At 49.8% G+C, this 17,025-nt stretch overlaps 1 protein-coding gene across 1 annotated transcript; it reads right to left on the reverse strand.

Moving 5' to 3' along the window:
• Positions 1–7,309: 7,309 nt before the first annotated feature.
• LOC311178130 (olfactory receptor 13A1-like) lies at positions 7,310–8,289 on the reverse strand (the record flags this gene model as incomplete). The annotated part of the gene is made up of 1 exon (XM_084244507.1): positions 7,310–8,289. The coding sequence occupies exon 1, from the start codon at positions 8,276–8,278 to the stop codon at positions 7,310–7,312; it is 969 nt and encodes a 322-aa protein (XP_084100633.1). The 5' UTR covers positions 8,279–8,289.
• Positions 8,290–17,025: the final 8,736 nt, after the last annotated feature.

Genomic DNA, 17,025 nt, shown 5'->3' on the forward strand with positions numbered 1-17,025 from the left:
CCTGGGTAACCCCGGCGCCCTGACATCCACCAGTCTGGATCCCCACAGCCGGCAGGGCTACTCAGGTGTGGCCAGCACCCCTGGGGTCTCCTCACTCCGTGCATGACCAGACTGAGAATCATGCCAAGATTCAAATTCGCTGAAGCAGGCCCCTGCAACCCAGCACCGAGGGCAGGGCAGCCGCCCTCACTCACCTCTGGTGGGCCGAGCAGGAGGGGCTGCGGCTTTGTCCTGCGGCCTCTCCGTGTCCACCGCGCTCTGGCGCAAGCTCCGCTGCCCAAGAAACCTCCCAGTCTCTGAGGCCGGGGCCAGGGTTCGGGGCGGGCCCTGGGGAGGCCACCGTTGAGGAGGCTCACAGGGACCATTAGCTTCCCGCCCATCAGCGTCAGGAGACCAGATGCCAGGGCTGCAGGCCAGCCGGGCCCCCCTCCACCGTCCCCGGGGCGCTCGTCTCCCTGCCAGGCCCGGGGACTCTGCACGCGGCTGTGCGGGCCCTGGCCTTGGGCGGACGTGCACCTCATTCATTCAGGGAAATACCGGGGAACCCCGCGGCTGCGCCCCGACATCATGAGGGGCTAAACTGTCTCTTCAAGCTGATGGGCTCGTGTGGAATCCTCTGATGTCCATGCTAAGGACAATAAGCACTTTCCCTGCCTTAGTTTTCTGACCTTTCTCCATGAAGCGTCTGTTCAAGGACGTTTCCACAGGGGGATCATGGACTTGCCGACTTGAGTGTCTGGTTCACGGTTATTTCAACAGCTTTCAAGGGTGTCTGGCAAAGTCTTTCTTGTGTTGCTAACTTTACCTCACGTCTATGTGCAGCCCTTCTGGGTTCTCAATGTGTGGAAGTTCCCTTAAACCATAAGATGGACACACACGGCACAGACACAGAGACAGAGGAAGCCCTGAGACAGGCCAGCAGCTCTGGCCTCCAGGGCAGCAAACCACACCAACACTGGAGTAAGGAGCTCACTTTCGCTTTGGAACCTTAGGGGGCGGCTTGTGAAAATGACTAATTTCTGCATTGTTTACGTTCCTTTTCAAGGCAGGATTTGGAAATTTTCCCAAATAGCCTTTCAATTATCAACCCCACTGGCCAGGCTGATTATCTGCATCAGCAGCCCAGAGGGCTCACGTATTTACATAACATTCAGTTTAGCATTGCTATATCAGAAAAGTGAAATAATCTAAATCCCCATCAATAAATACATGTTTAAATTAAGTTGCATTACAAAATTCGGAACTATACAGCTCTATGAATGTTGATACAAGCAACTCCCCAACATTTATTCAAGGAAGCCCAATAGAGACTCCCCCAAAACACAAGAACAGAGTGGGTTGGGTGGTCTCTCCCCCATCTGCACTGAGAGGAAAATGAAACCAACAGAACAAAGGACGAGTAAAGGTTTTGGGGCAGAGATAGACACTCCCTGGGGCTGTTTCTGGGACTGCAGTGCTGAGGGTGGGCGTGAGGAGGTACAGAAAGTCATAGGCCAAGGCCAGGCACTGTCTCAGGTCCTGCTTACCACTGAGGATGGTCAGAGGGCCCTTTGCAGAGGGAGGGACGGAGCAGGACATACATGTGCCCAGGACCGTGGGGGCAGATGGGTCTCTGCTGTGTAGGCTTGTCTCAGGGGTTGGTGATTGGGGTAGGGGCCTCCTCTACCCTGGAGCCACTGCAAGGGACACCCAGTGCTGGTGCTGCGGTGCTACACCGGCCCCACCGGGACTGGTGGTAGGAGAGTGGGTGGGAGAACCTTCTCGCCACTGCCTGCAAACAGAGCTGTGCACATCAATGACCTGTCAGCTCCACAGGCCCCACCCCCAGCGGGCATGGCTGAGAGTCAAGAAGCAGCCCACCCCAGGTGCCACTCCCAGCAATGAAAGCCCATCTGCGTCTGGCTGCTCCTGGTGCTAGTGTCACCCCGGGCCGAGTGACCATGCTTTGTGGGAATACCCCCCCGGTGGCATCAGGCAGCACAAGAACACTGGGCATGAATCAGGGTCCTTGAGTCACTAAGCTGAACTTTCTTTAGAGAAAGAGTAGAGGAGGCAGAGCTGACCATTGCCCTGAGCTGCCCTCCCTCCTCCTCAGACTGAGAATGAGCACGAGCCCAGTTTTCCTTTTTTTCCGTGCTACCTGCTACCAAGGTAAACAAAGAGGAGGAACAAAGAAACTAAAAGGCAAAAAGGGCAATAAGGCAGCATCCTCCTTAGGAAGCAAAAACACCTGAATGCAAGATAGAAAGGCAGAAGGAGAACACAAGTCCAGACACAGCGACCAGGGGCCAAGAAATAGAGAACCTGAGAAGCAATTAGCAATGTTTTCATACTACATGAGGTACAGGGAAGACAGTCCGGAACTGAATAGGAAGGCACAGGGTCACAGAGGGAACAGAGGTGGGCCAGGCAGTCCAGGAATCAGGAGCTCACAGTACAAGAACAAGGGGCCCCACACAAACAGGGAGCATATACCTTTTCTTCAAGGGCACAGGGAACATTTTTCACAGCAGACCCAAATTTGGGGACACACTGAGACTTAAATTATACCTGGTGCCTTATCTGACCACGATACCATAAAACTGAAAATCAGCCTTAAAAAATTATACAAAAAGGTATTAATACTTGGAGAATTAAATAATGCTGCTTAAGCAATTGAATAAGAGGAAATAAAAACAGAACACTAGAAATACCATAAATGAATAAAAATGTTGATACAATTACTAGAATTTATGAGGTACAGCAAAAGTGCGGAACAATTGCAGTAACTCCCTATTATCATAAAAAGTAAGAAGTATCCCAAATAAACAACCTGATATCACACCTAAAGTGACTTGGAAATGTGGAACAAGAAAGACCTAAAGTTGGTAGTGTAAGGAAATTACAAAAACAAGAGTGGAAATAAATAAAATAGAGATCACAAAGACTACACCAAAAAAATCAATACAACTAAGCTGGTTCTTTGAGGTGGTTCTTTGAGGAGACAAACAGATAACCCACTATCTAGGCTAACACTAAAGAAAAAAGGAGAGAAAAAACTAATGAACTGAATTTCAAAAATAGAGGAGAAATCACTACAGTTAACAAAAAAATACAAATGGTTATAAGAAAGTACTATGAAAACTATATGCTAATAAATTAAATAACCTCAAAGTAACAGGCAAATTTCAAGATCTACCTAATCTACCAAGACTACCGCCAGGAAGAACTGGTGCCTGGAGAAAATCAACCACAAGCATGGAAACTGAAACAGCAGTGAAAATTTTTCTGAGAAACAAAAGTCTAGGACCAGATGGCTTTAAAAATAAATTTTATAGAGCTTTTAAACAAAAACTAATGATCAACTTGCTTGAATTGTTTTCAAAAATACAAGAAGAAGGACTCCACCTTATTACTTTTTAAGATGCTAACATGACCTTAATACCAAAATGAGAAAAAAACACAAGGAAATTATGGGCCTATATCCTTGATAAAGATCAATACAAAAATTTTCAAGAAAATACTAGCACATTGAATTCAACAGCGTATCACAAGAATTATACACCAGGGTCAAGTGGGACTCATCACAGGTATGCAAGATGGTTTAATATACATAAACTAATTAATGTAATACACCATATCAACTAAAGTAAAGATAAAAGTCATAAGATTAACAGGAACAGATGCAGAGAGGGCATTTGATTAAATACCCATTTCTGATAAAAACTCTAAACAAGATGGAAAAAGAAGGAACCCGCCTCAACATAATAAAGGCCATAGAACACAAATCCACGTCTCTACAATAGCCAATGGTGAAAGACTGAAAGCCTTCCCCAAGATCCAGCACGAGACAAGGACTGTTACCCACTGTCACCACTTCTATTTGACTTAGAGTTTTTGGCTGGAGCTATCAGACAAACACAAAAACAGAGGGAACTAGATAGGAAAGAAAAAATGAACACATCACTATTTGCAGATGAAATGATGACACATATAAAAATCCTAAAGAGTCCATCAAAAGGTCATTAGAAACACTGTATAAATACAGCAAAGTTACAGATTAAAAAATCAACACACAAAAATTCATAATTTCTTAATATACATTGACCTAGAAACAACAGAAATTAAGATAATAGCTCCACATATGATTGCTTCAAAAAGAGTTAAATACCTTGTAATCAACCTAACTAAGGAGGTAAAACTAAGGATGTCCACAAGGACATCTACAAGGTGTCATGAAAGGACTAGATTTATACTTACATGTATAAAGTAACAGGCATCGGGACCTACAGAAATGAAACACATTTGCCAATAAGAAAACAAAGGAAATGGGAGGGAGCAATGTTATTCTGGGCTAATGAATTTATTCCAGATGTTAACTCAAATTCACAAAAGCAAATACAATATTCACATGAAAAATAAGGTGGCCAAAATAGCAAGAGTTAAAGATATTTCCCCCATCCTCTCGAACCCTCATTTAGGGATATAAAATTATATAAGTTAACAATTATAAATTCTTGGGATTCCAACACTTATGGAAGTGTTATATATATATACATATTACAATCACATATATATAAAACCTATACATATAACATAAAACAGGGGAGAGAACTAGAGCTACTAGAGAATGCCTCAGTAACTTACTAAAGTTAATTTAGCACAAATAAGAAGCTGATTCTCATCATTATAAAGTATATGGAAAGCCCTAAAGCAACTACAAAGGAAATAATTCAATACAGTTGAAAAACTCTAAAGAAATTAAAATTATACATTAAAAATATCCAGTTAATAAAACTGGAAGAATAGAAGAAAATAAAAACATGGGAAATATACAACACAGAAATTAATATTGAAGACATAAATTCCACTATATCAATGATAACATTAAATGTCCTGCTTGCTTCGGCAGCACATATACTAATATTGGAACAATAACATTAAATGTCAATGGAGTAAACATATTCAATCTAAGGTAAAATTTTCTAATTGAGTTTGAAAATCAAGGTGCAATGATATGCTGTCTTCAAGACACACGTAAATCAAAGATATAGATTAAAATAACATAGATGGAAAATATAAACTATGTAAAGAGCAACCAAAGAAAGGTGGAAGAACTATACTAACAGCAGACAAAGTTGACTATAAAACAAGTATTATCAATAAAGATAAACGGAACAGGGGCTGCCTTGGTGGCTCAGGGGTTAAGTCTCAGCACTATCAAGCTATTGCCAGCCACTGAGGCATGAATTCGATCCCCAGCCAGGGAGCTGACTCATTTATGGAGCAGCAGACCTCTCCTGTCACACCCACTGCTACCCTCAGCAGAGTATTTCAGTAAATCTGCCTATTTGTTCCCCACTCTGTCTCTGGTGAATCCTCTTAACACCCCCCAAACCCACACCCCTGGTCCAGACCCCAGTTCTTGTATGCATAAATAATATTAATCTTTTTTTAACATTTTATTTATTTATTTATACAAGCACTGGGTACAGTCAGAAGCACAGGAGGGTGAGAGAATTCACCAGAGTCAGATGGGAGAACAGAGCAGACAGAATGACAAAGTACACTGCTGAGGGGAGCAGCAGGTGGCAGGAGAGGTCTGAGCGCCATGTGGGACCTTCACCAGGTGGCCGGGGATCGAACAGTGCTGCAGAAGCTGCGGGCAGCCTTGCAACCCAGCGCTCAACCGCTGTGCCACTGGAGAGGCCCTAAATAATATTAATCTTTAAATAAAAAGATATAAAGGAAAATGTCATAACAATAAGTGTCAAACCACAAGAAAACATACAATTACAAATATATATGCAACCAATAACACACCAAAATACAGAGCAAAAATTGACAAAATAAAGGAAAATGGAAAATTCAAAAAAAAATGGAAATCAATGTCTCACATTAAATAATAGATAAAACAACTAAACAGTAGACATACAGTATTTTTATTAATTTCACAAAAAATTGTTTGAATGGGTTTGTCTCTGGTTAGGAGCCTTTCCCAGTGAAGACAAAGTCTATGAAGCTCAAGCTTGAGTAACCAACCATGGAATGGGGTGGTTTGGGGTAGGAAGAAGGGGACACCTGGGACCTGGAAGAGCATGGGGACCTGAGGCACCTCCCTCTGGCTTTTGTATCACCTGTGGTTTGGAGTAAGACACTCCCCTTGTGAAGCCTGGCTGTAACTTCCTGCCCTTTGGCAGGTGGAGAAGAAAAGGCAGCTGCAACTGACAAGCAAGGTCTCGGAGCCTCACAGGATACATGAGAGACTGCAGAAGGGAAGGGCTGGGACTCAGCGGGGGTGTGTCTGTCATTATTACCTGAGAAGCTCTGTCTTCCTATGACTTCCCCACCACACCCAGAGCTCCAGGAGCAGAACTGCTGCCATCTTCATGGTGCACCATAGAGCCCTCAGACACTGTGTGTCCGCCTTTGACACTCCTGACAGTGGATCGGACAACTTAGTGATGAGCACCCAGTTCATCAGAAGAGATTGGGTGAGGTCACCCCATGTGTGCAGATGATACCTTTGTTGAGAAGGATGCTGCTTGGCCCCAGATAGCTCTGGAGAGTGTGAACCCTTTCCCAGCCAGTGGAAGTGACCCACACCCATCAGCCAATCATCTGAGGGCTCCGCACATGAGCCCATAAGAGGCCCACCCACTCCTGGTTCAACCTCAAAACGTGGTACCAGACCTGCCCCACTCTCCCCGCAGACATGCTCAAAGGAACTCCTGGGCAGGACCGTTTTTCCCCAGGGAACACCAACATAAGACCAGAATGTGAGAACACAACTCAACAGGGTCCAAGAGAAAGCTGTCCCAGACAGACAATGAATTGTCCACCGGAATACAGGCTGTGAGTCAGCCAGCCCACTGGCTGCAGGGGCACAAGGCCCGGGTGGGGCATGTTTGGGAGATGACCAGCCCCGGGGTGTATGGCCTACAAGAAATTGAGTAACAGTGGGCCACCATAAAGGACCAGTGTGGTGAGGGCAGTGGGGTGCACCACTGGAGTCCAGATGGAGCTGGGGTGCATGGGAGGTCCTGACAATGAGGACAAGATGGAGGCGGCTTATAGGGTGAAGTTCAGGGCCAGCAAGGGTGATGAGACTGCTGTTCCAGGTACAAGAGCACCTACCCACCTGGGGCCATGGGTCCCACTGAGGCTTCCTGGGTGTCCAGGTATCTTGGCTGAGCTACCATGACCAGCGCCCAAGCTATGCTGACGAGAGGGTGCTGGCCAGTCTCATGTCTACAAGCCTGGTCTCAGAGAGACCCAGGGGAGGAGGGGCAAGGGACGAATCCACCGGCAGAAGGGCTTGCACATGGCGTTAGCATCTGCAGAGGATAAGGAGTCTCCTCAGGGCCTGCTTGACCTCAGCGTTCCGCAGAGAGTAGATGAGGGGGTTCAGGGCAGGGCCCAGCATCGTGTACATTACTGCAAACACTTTACTTCTCTCGGAATCATAGCTGGAGGCCGGGCTGATGTAGGCACAGAACACGGCTGAGTAGTAGAGGGTGACCACCAGCAGGTGGGAGGAGCAGGTGGAGAAAGCTCGCCGCTTGCCCTCGGCCGAGCGGATGCGCAGGATGCTGGCGATGATGAAGCCGTAGGACCCCAGCGTGAGCATGAAGTTGATGACCCCATAGATAGCGTCGGCCAGGACTGTCATGATGCTGTTGATGAGGGTGGGGCTGCAGGAGAGCAGGAGCAGCGGGGGGATCTCGCAGAAGAAGTGTGTGATGAGGCTGGGGCCACAGAAGTTCAGCCGCGCCATCAGCCCGGTATTTATAGAAGCATTGATGGCACAGATGGTCCAGACGGCCGTGGCCATTACCCCACACAGCCGTGGGCTCATGATGGAGCTGTAGTGCAGCGGGTGGCAGATGGCCACGTAGCGGTCATAGGCCATGACTGTGAGCAGCAGCAGCTCTGCAGATCCTGACCAGACGAGGAAGAAGAGCTGGGCCATGCACCCCTGGAAGGAGATGGTGTTCTCCGTCTCTGACACCAGGCCCACCAGCGTCTTGGGCAGCACGGACGAGGTGCAGATGACGTCCATGGAGGCCAGGTTGAACAGGAAGAAGTACATGGGGCTGCGCAGGCTGGCGCTGCAGCTGATCAGCACGACGATGATGACGTTGCCCACCAGTGCCAGGGTGTACAGGGCAAGGAAGCAGCCCAGCAGGGGCAGCCGCAGCTTGGGGTGCTCGGAGAAGCCCTGCAGGATGAACACCTCCACCTGCGTCCAGTTGTGCCCCAGGGCCCTGCCAGGAGCGGCCCCCAGGCCCGGCTCCATGGTGACCCCTGAGAGAGACACTATCAGCCTGGGCTCAGGGTAGGAGCCACGGGGCTCTAACCCACACACACCCTGACCCATGACTCCTGTAGCTGTTCCAGGATCTAGTTAGACTGCCCAGTGCCCTGGGACATCTGCTCAGACATCCTTTCCTAGCACAGTCGGTTCCGGCCATGCTCCTGCTCTGTGCCTATGGCCCTGGCTTTGGCCAGTCTGGCCCTGCTCCCTGCACCAGCCCCAGGTGAGGAGCAGTCTGCCCGCTGGGCCCTGCGGCCATCGAGTGCAGCCCTGCATGCCCTCTGCAGGCTGAGTGCATCCCTGCTCCCGAGAGTCGTTGCCCTGGCCCGGCCTCGCTGCTCCAGGTGCCCACACCCGTCTCTAGCTCCAGATCTGTCCCCAGACCCTGCCCCTACCCCTCACAGAGCCCCAAGTGCTCAACACTGGACCAAATGGTGGCCGCACCCCAGGGCAGCTGTGGTACATCCTACAGGCCCTGCCCTGCCCGATGCCCGAGTGGCCCAAGAGAGCAGGAGCTGGCCTGGCCTGACATCCCTCATCTCCCGCCATTCAGTCTCTGCAGATCTGCTGCTCGGGTTGAGACTGTCTCTGCCGTTGTCTCTGTCGCCTTCACAGGTCCCCAGGGCCAGCCGAGCTCCCAACCACGCTGGTAGCTCCCCCGCCTCCTTGGCCTCCTCTGCACGCCAAGGCCCTGTCCCCAGAGGACGCTGTGACTCCCTCCACTCCCACAGATCTCCAGGAGGGCCCAGTGACCGCCTCCAGCAGTGTGTGTGCGAGGGCAAACGCCTGAATTGCACATGTGTGGGGTCCTGGGGGCCCCCTAGGACACCAAGGGGACAGAGCCAGACTCAGAAAGGACAGAGCAGGGCTCTGCTTGTGCAGTACAGTCCCATAACAACCTCGCCCTAGACATGAGCAGTGCAGCCACACGATGGCCTCACCTCAGACAAGTGGAGTCAGAATCTGCAGGGGGCAGGCAGCGGCCGGCTCTGGCACTCCGGGGAGCTCACACACTCACACACTCAGACACACACACACACAGGGAGGGGGCGTAGGACCCATGGGGCGGAAAGATGGAGCAGCGGGGCCTGGGATCGGGCAGGGGGAGGCCCAGGGCTGGGCGGCCACCGCCTTGTGAGGGGAGCCGGCAGGAGCAGCTCTTCCCTGAGGAAGAGACAAGAACGTCAGCGACAACGATGTGTCCACGGCACAGAGCGTTGGAAGCTGCAGAGACAGCGGGAGCCGCCCCGGTCTACACCGCGTAACCGGGCTCGGGAGCCCAAGGGACAACAGCCCCAGGAGCGCGAGCGTCTGAGCGAGCGAAGGGCCCGCGGTCTCCACCGGGACGGAGCTGGGTTTCTCACACGGGACACAGAAGCCGCAGAACAGCAGCTCGAGCTCAGGGACAACGGGGCGGCGTGGGGTGAAGACAGCCTCCGGGACGCCGTCAGACGCGGAGGCCCCGGGGCCCCTGGCAAGGCCGGCAGGGACTGCCCAGTCCCTCAGTCACAAGAGGAGACCGTGGACAGCCGGACACCACTGGGGGGGACGGAGACCAACCCTCCAGCAAGGCCCAGAGGCTGTGGGCGAGGCCGGCAGGGTGGGGAGAGCGAGATGCCGTGGGTCCTGCAGGGGGAGGGGGAGCCAGGGGGTCCTGCAGGGAGGGGGAGCCTGGGGTCCTACAGAGGGAGGGGGAACGTGGGGGTCCTGCGGGGAGGGGGAGCTCTTTTGGCCAGGCTGGATGGGCAGCAGGGTCATGGAGGAAGGGGCCAGCAGGCAGGTGGCCTGGACAGGCGCTGCCGCCCTCTGTGCCCACCTGGTCTGGTCCCGGGTGACCCACCTGCAGATCCTGCCTGTTCCCGTGTGAGGTTTCACGCAGGCACCTGGGAGTCAGGACGGCCCTTCTGAAAACAGAAACACACTAAGTTTGGGGTCCTAGCCAGTGTCCAGGGCCTGCTCCCCGCTGGTCAGAGAGGTACCCGGGACCCTCTAGCAAACGTGGAGCTGACGCGAGGGACTGACAGGCCTCCTCACTGCGCAGGAGACTCGGTGTGGCAGAGCCGCCCCAACCGCCCAGCCCCGGGGGAGCTGGTCCTGGGAGTGTCTGGACACTCGGCAGCCCGTGGAGTGCGGGTGGACTCAGCATCTAGATAGGCGCCTGACTTAGGTCCAGAGCAGCCTGGCGCTGACCAGCCATCTGCCCCTTGAGGTGGCTCCCACACTCTACCCTGCCTGGGGCTGTGTCCTGTCTACATGGCGGTGCCCGGTAGTCCCCCAGTCCGGGTGGACAACTGGTGGGCTGGACACACTCTGGCCCCAGCCCTGGCTTCCCTCACGCGCCCTCACCCTCCTGCTTCTCTCTGCTCTTGTCGCCTGGCTGACACCAAGGCCCAAAGTCCACCAGGTTGTGTCCCTTACAGCTGGCAGTGCTGTTTGGGTGTGGACAGAACCCCACTGTTCGATCTCTCTGTACCACCCCCAGGCTAAGGCTCATTCTGGAGACTGATTCCCTCTGAAACAGGACACTGCACCGAGGGCAGCACAGCCACAGTCACTCACCTCCACTGGACCCCGTGGAAGGGGCTGCAGGCTCCTCCTGCAGCCTGTCCCTGTTCATGGGGCTCTCCAGCGAGCTCCGCTGCTCAAGAACCTCGGAGTCTCCAAGGCCGGGGCCAGGGTTGGGGGCGGGCCCTGGGGAGGCAATCAAAGGAGGCTCGCAGGGACCATTAGCGCGGCTCGAGGCGCGTGACCGCAGCTTCCCACCCATCAGCGTCAGGAGACCAGGCGCCAGGGCTGCGGGCCAGCCGGACCCGCGCTCCGCCGTCCCCGGGGCGCTCCTCTCCCAGCCGGGCCCGGGGACACTGTGCGCGGCTGTGCGGGCCCTGGCCCTGGGCGGACGTGCACCTCATTCATTCAGGGAAATACCGGGGAACCCCGCGGCTGCGCCCCGACATCATGAGCTGCTAAACTGTCTCCTCAAGCTGATGGTCTCGTGTGGAATCCTCTGATGTCCATGCTAAGGACAATGAGCACTTTTCTTGCCTTGGTTTTCTGACCTTTCTCCATGAAGCGTCTGTTCAAGGACGTTCCCACGGGGGCGTCTGTTCCTTGTTGAGAGGGACGAGGCCTCGAGGCTCAGGGCGGACAACCTGTGTCCACGCAGCCTGGGAGGACATGACACTTACAGGTGTGCAATTTTTGCTCCAAGTCTGCGCCTTGTTTTTTAACTTTTTAAGGTTATTTTGAAGAGTGAACTTTCTCTATTTTGATGAAGTTAATTGATGTTTTTCCTGGTATGGTTAGTGCTTTTTGAAACTTTGGAAATCTGTGCCAAACTCCAGGTGGCAAAGGTTTTCTACTCTCTTGATTTCCTGGATTTTTTTTTTTTTAATTAAGATCTCAGTCCTAGGTTGACGTCCAAGGTCTCTCCTTGTAAGCACTGGATTGACGTGTACTTGACATTATTTGCTTTCTATCTACACACTCTCTTCAGGTTCTCTTCATTGTCGGAATTTTTATCATGATGAGTCTTTTTTTTTAAAGATGTATTTATTTATCTATACAAGCACTGGGTACAGTCAGAAGCGCGGGAGGGTGAGAGAATTCACCAGAGCCAGAGCGGGGAGCAGAGCAGACAGAAGGACCGAGGTACACTGCTGAGGGGAGCAGCGGGTGGCAGGAGAGGTCTGCGCGCCATGTGGGACCCTCGCTGGTGGCCGGGGATAAACTGGCCTGCAGAGGCTGTGGACAGCTTTGCAGCCCAGCGCTCAGCCCCTGCGCCACTAGGAGAGGCCCGTGATGAGTCTTTTTATTTAAAGATTTTATTTATATGTGCATACAAGAGCTGGGGTACAGGCCAGAGGTAAAGAGGGGGAGTTGAGAGGACTCACCAGATAGAGTGGGGAGCAGAACAGGCAGATTCAGTGAAATCCATTACTGAGGGGCCAGCGATGGGGAGAGGAGAGGTCTGCTGCGCCCTGTGGGTCACTCCCTGGCCAGGGAAGGACTCAGGCCACAGTGCTGGAAAGAGCTTGATGGTGCTGAGACTCAACCCCTGCGCCCCAGGGAGGCCCATGATGAGTCCTGATGGGATGTTCATCTGAGTTTTGTTGCTGTGGTTGTAGAGATTCTTTCAACTAGGACATTTAAATCATTACTTTTCATCCCTCCATTTCTGGAGACACAATTACATACATGTTAGATACCTGGATATTTCTTTTTTTTTTTTTTTTTATAGAGGCATGCTTTATTTATTTGTTTGCTGGTTTGTTTGTTTTCTTTTTTTTGTTTTGTTTTGTTTTTATACATGCACTGGGTACAGTCAGAACCGCGGGAGGGTGAGAGAATTCACCAGAGCGAGAGCGGGGAGCAGAGCAGGCAGAAGGACCGAAGTACACTGCTGAGGAGAGCAGCGGGCGGCAGGAGAGGTCTGCACGCCATGTGGGACCCTCCTCCGGTGGCCGGGGAGAAGCCGGGGATTGAACCGGCGGCGCAGAGGCCGCGGGCAGCTTCGCAACCCAGCGCTCAACCGCTGCGCCACCGGGGAGGCCCGATACCTGGATATTTCCACAAGGGTCACAGAAGATGTTTATTGTTTCAGGCTATTCTTATACTTCAGCATAATCGTAACTAGATCCTGGTGCCACGTCTTCAATTCACTAAACTCTTCCTCAATCTTTTGTTGTTCCTTCAGTGAATATTTCATTCAGATATTACATTTTTCATGTCAAGAAGATCTTTTTGGTACTTTATTAAATCTTTGATTCTTCTGGTATGCACACGTCTTCCTTTAGCACAAGGGACTTACATGCAACAGGTGTCCTGTGTCATCGCTCACCGACTTCTCCCCTGGGAGCTCTGTCACCCACCACAGCGTTTCCTGCGTCCAGCCCTGGGCTGGTGACGCTGCTCGGGCTCTGGAGAGACGGCTTAGGCTGCTTGGCGCCCACTGCTGTGGCCTCAATGTGCGCGACTCTTCCGAAGGGGATCATGGACTTGCCGACTTGAGTGTCTGGTTCACGGTTATTTCAACAGCTTTCAAGGGTGTCTGGCAAAGTCTTTCTTGTGTTGCTTACTTCACCTCACGTCTATGTGGAGCCCTTCTGGGTTCTCTACTTAATGTGTGGAAGTTCCCATAAACCATAAGATGGACACACAAGGCACAGACAAGGAGACAGAGGAAGCCCTGAGACAGGCCAGCAGCTCTGGCCTCCAGGGCAGCAAACCACACCAACAGTGGAGTGGGATTAAGTCAACACATCATTTCCCCCTAACATAAGGAGCTCACTTTCGCTTTGGAACCTTAGGAGATAGTTGTAAAAATGACTAATTTCTACATTGTTTACATTCCTTTTCAAGGCAGGATTTGGAAATTTTCCCAAATATCCTTTCAATTATCAACCCCACTGGCCAGGCTGATTATCTGCATCAGCAGCCCAGAGGGCTCATGTATTTACATAACATTCAGTTTAGCATTGCTATATCAGAAAAGTGAAATAATCTAAATCCCCATCAATAAATACATATTTAAATTAAGTTGCATTACAAAATTAGGAACTATACAAGTCTATGAATGTTGATATAAGCAACTCCCCAACATTTATTTAAGGAAGCCCAATAGAGACTCCCCCAAAACACGAGAACAGAGTGGATTGGGTGGTCTCTCCCCATCCTGCACTGAGAGGAAAATGAAACCAACATAACAAAGGACGAGTAAAGGTTTTGGGGCAGAGATAGACACTCCCTGGGGCTGTTTCTGGGACTGCAGTGCTGAGGGTGGGCAGTGAGGAGGTACAGGAAGTCGTACGCAGAGGCCAGGTACTTTCTCAGGTCCTGCTGACCACTGAGGATGGTCGGAGAGTCATTGAGAGGGAAACACACAGAAGGACATGGCTGTGCGCAGGACTGTTAGGGCAGGTGGGTCTCTTCTGTGTGGGCTTGTCTCAGGGGTTGGTGATTGGGGTAGGGGCCTCCCCTACCCTGGAGCCGCAGCAGAGGGACACCCAGTGCTGGTGCTGCGGTGCTACACCAGCCCCACTCGGACTGGTGGTGGGAGAGTGGGTGGGAGAACCCTCTCGCCACTGCCTGCAAACAGAGCTGTGAGCATCAATGACCTGGCAGCTCCACATGCCCCACCCCCGGCGGGCATCGCTGAGAGTCAGGAAACAGCCCACCCCAGGTGCCACTCCCAGCAACAAAAGCCCATCTGCTTCTGGCTGCTCCTGCTGCTAGTGTTACCCTGGACCCGGTGACCATGCTTTGTGGAAATACCCACCAGCGGCATTGGGCAGCACAAAGACACTAGGCATAAATCAGGGTCCTTGAGTCACTAAGCTGAACTTTCTTTAGAGAAAGAGTAGAGGAGGCAGAGCTGACCATTGCCCTGAGCTGCCCTCCCTCCCCTTCAGGACTGAGAATGAGCACGAGCCCAGTTTTCCCTTTTTTCCGTGCCACCTGCTACCAAGGTAAACAAAGAGGAGGAACAAAGAAACTAAAGGGCAAAAAGGGCAATAAGGCAGTATCCTCCTTAGGAAGCAAAAACACCTGAATGCAAGATAGAAAGGCAGAAGGAGAACACAAGTCCAGACACAGCGACCAGGGGCCAAGAAATAGAGAACCTGAGAAGCAATTAGCAATGTTTTCGTACTACATGAGGTACAGGGAAGACAGTCCGGAACTGAATAGGAAGGCACAGGGTCACAGAGGGAACAGAGGTGGACCAGGCAGTCCAGGAATCAGGAGCTCACAGTACAAGGACAAGGGGCCCCACACAAACAGGGAGCATACACCTTTTCTTCAAGGGCACAGGGAACATTTTTCACGGCAGACCCCAATGTGGGGATACAAGTCAACTGTCAATAAAACCACTGAGACTTAAATTATACCTGGTGCCTTATCTGACCACGATGCCATAAAACTGAAAATCAGCCTTTAAAAAATTATACAAAAAGGTATTAATACTTTGAGATTTAAATTATGCTGCTTAGAAAGAAAAAGAAAAATACCGGATGGTCTCACTCATAGCAGGAATCTAGAAAACTTAAATAAGGGACCAGGAAAAAGAACAACTATAAGAAAGAAAATATCAAAATCAACGAACAACTATGAACCAGAGACACTCTGTGGCGGGTGGGGGACGGGGAAAGGAGGGTTGGGGTCAAAATAAAGAGGTTGTAATTATATGGGTAATATAAAAAATAAAAGTTAAATAAAATTTGAAAAAAAAATAAAATTGTTAAATCAGAAATATAAATAAATAAATAAATGATGCTGCTTAAAAGCAATTGAATATGAGGAAATAAAAGCAGAACATTGGAAATACCAGAAACAAATAAAAATGTTGATACAATTACTAGAATTTGTGGGGTGTAGCAAAAGTGCAGAACATAATTGCAATAACCCCCTATTATAATAAAAAGTAAGAAGTGGGCTTCTCCAGTGGCACAGCGGTTGAGCGCTGGCCTCTGTGGCACCAGTCAATCCCTGGCTGCTCCCCGGCCACTGGGGGAGGGTCCCACACGGCGCGCAGACCTCTCCTGCCGCCCGCTGCTCCCCTCAGCAGTGTACTTCGTCCTTCTGCCTGTTCTGCTCCCCGCTCTGGCTCTGGTGAGTTCTCTCACCCTCCTGCGCTTCTGATTGTACCTAGTGCTTGTATAAATAAAATAAATCTTTAAAAAAAAAAGTAAGAGGTATCCCAAATAAACAACCTGATATCACACCTAAAGTGACTTGGAAAAGTGGAACAAGAAAGACCTAAAGTTGGTAGTGTAAGGAAATTACAAAAACAAGAGTAGAAATAAATGAAATAGAGATCACAAAGACGACACCAAAAAAATCAATACAACTAAGTTGGTTCTTTGAGGAGACAAACAAAAAGATAACCCACTATCTAGGCTAACAATAAAGAAAAAGGAGAGAAAAACTTAATGAACTGAATTACAAATGATAGAGGAGAAATCGCTACAGTTAATAGAAAAATACATATGGTTATAAGAAAGTACTATGAAAACTATATGCCAATACATTTAATAACCTCAAAGTAACAAATTTCTAGATCAACATAATCTACCAAGACTACCCACAGGAAGAACAGGTGCCTGGAGAAAACCTACCACAAGCATGGAAACTGAAACAGCAGTGAAAATTTTTCTGAGAAATGAAAGTCTAGGACCAGATGGTTTTAAAAATAAATTTTATCAAGCTTTCAAACAAAACCTAATGATTAACTTTCTTGAATTGTTTTCAAAAATACAAGAAGAAGGACTCCTCCTTACTTTTAAGATACCGACATGACCTTAATACCAAAATCAGAAAAAACACAAGGAAATTATGGGCCTTCACCTTGATAAAGATCAATACAAAAATTTTCAAGAAAATACTAGCACATTGAATTCAACAGCGTATCACAAGAATTATACACCAGGGTCAAGTGGGACTCATCACAGGTATGCAAGATGGTTTAATATACATAAACTAATTAATGTAATACACCATATCAACTAAAGTAAAGATAAAAGTCATAAGATTAACAGGAACAGATGCAGAGAGGGCATTTGATTAAATACCCATTTCTGATAAAAACTCTAAACAAGATGGAAAAAGAAGGAACCCGCCTCAACATAATAAAGGCCATAGAACACAAATCCACGTCTCTACAATAGCCAATGGTGAAAGACTGAAAGCCTTCCCCAAGATCCAGCACGAGACAAGGACTGTTACCCACTGTCACC

The sequence above is a fragment of the Talpa europaea genome, assembly GCF_964194135.1.
Source record: "Talpa europaea genome assembly, chromosome: 10".
Taxonomy (NCBI): Eukaryota; Metazoa; Chordata; class Mammalia; order Eulipotyphla; family Talpidae; genus Talpa; species Talpa europaea.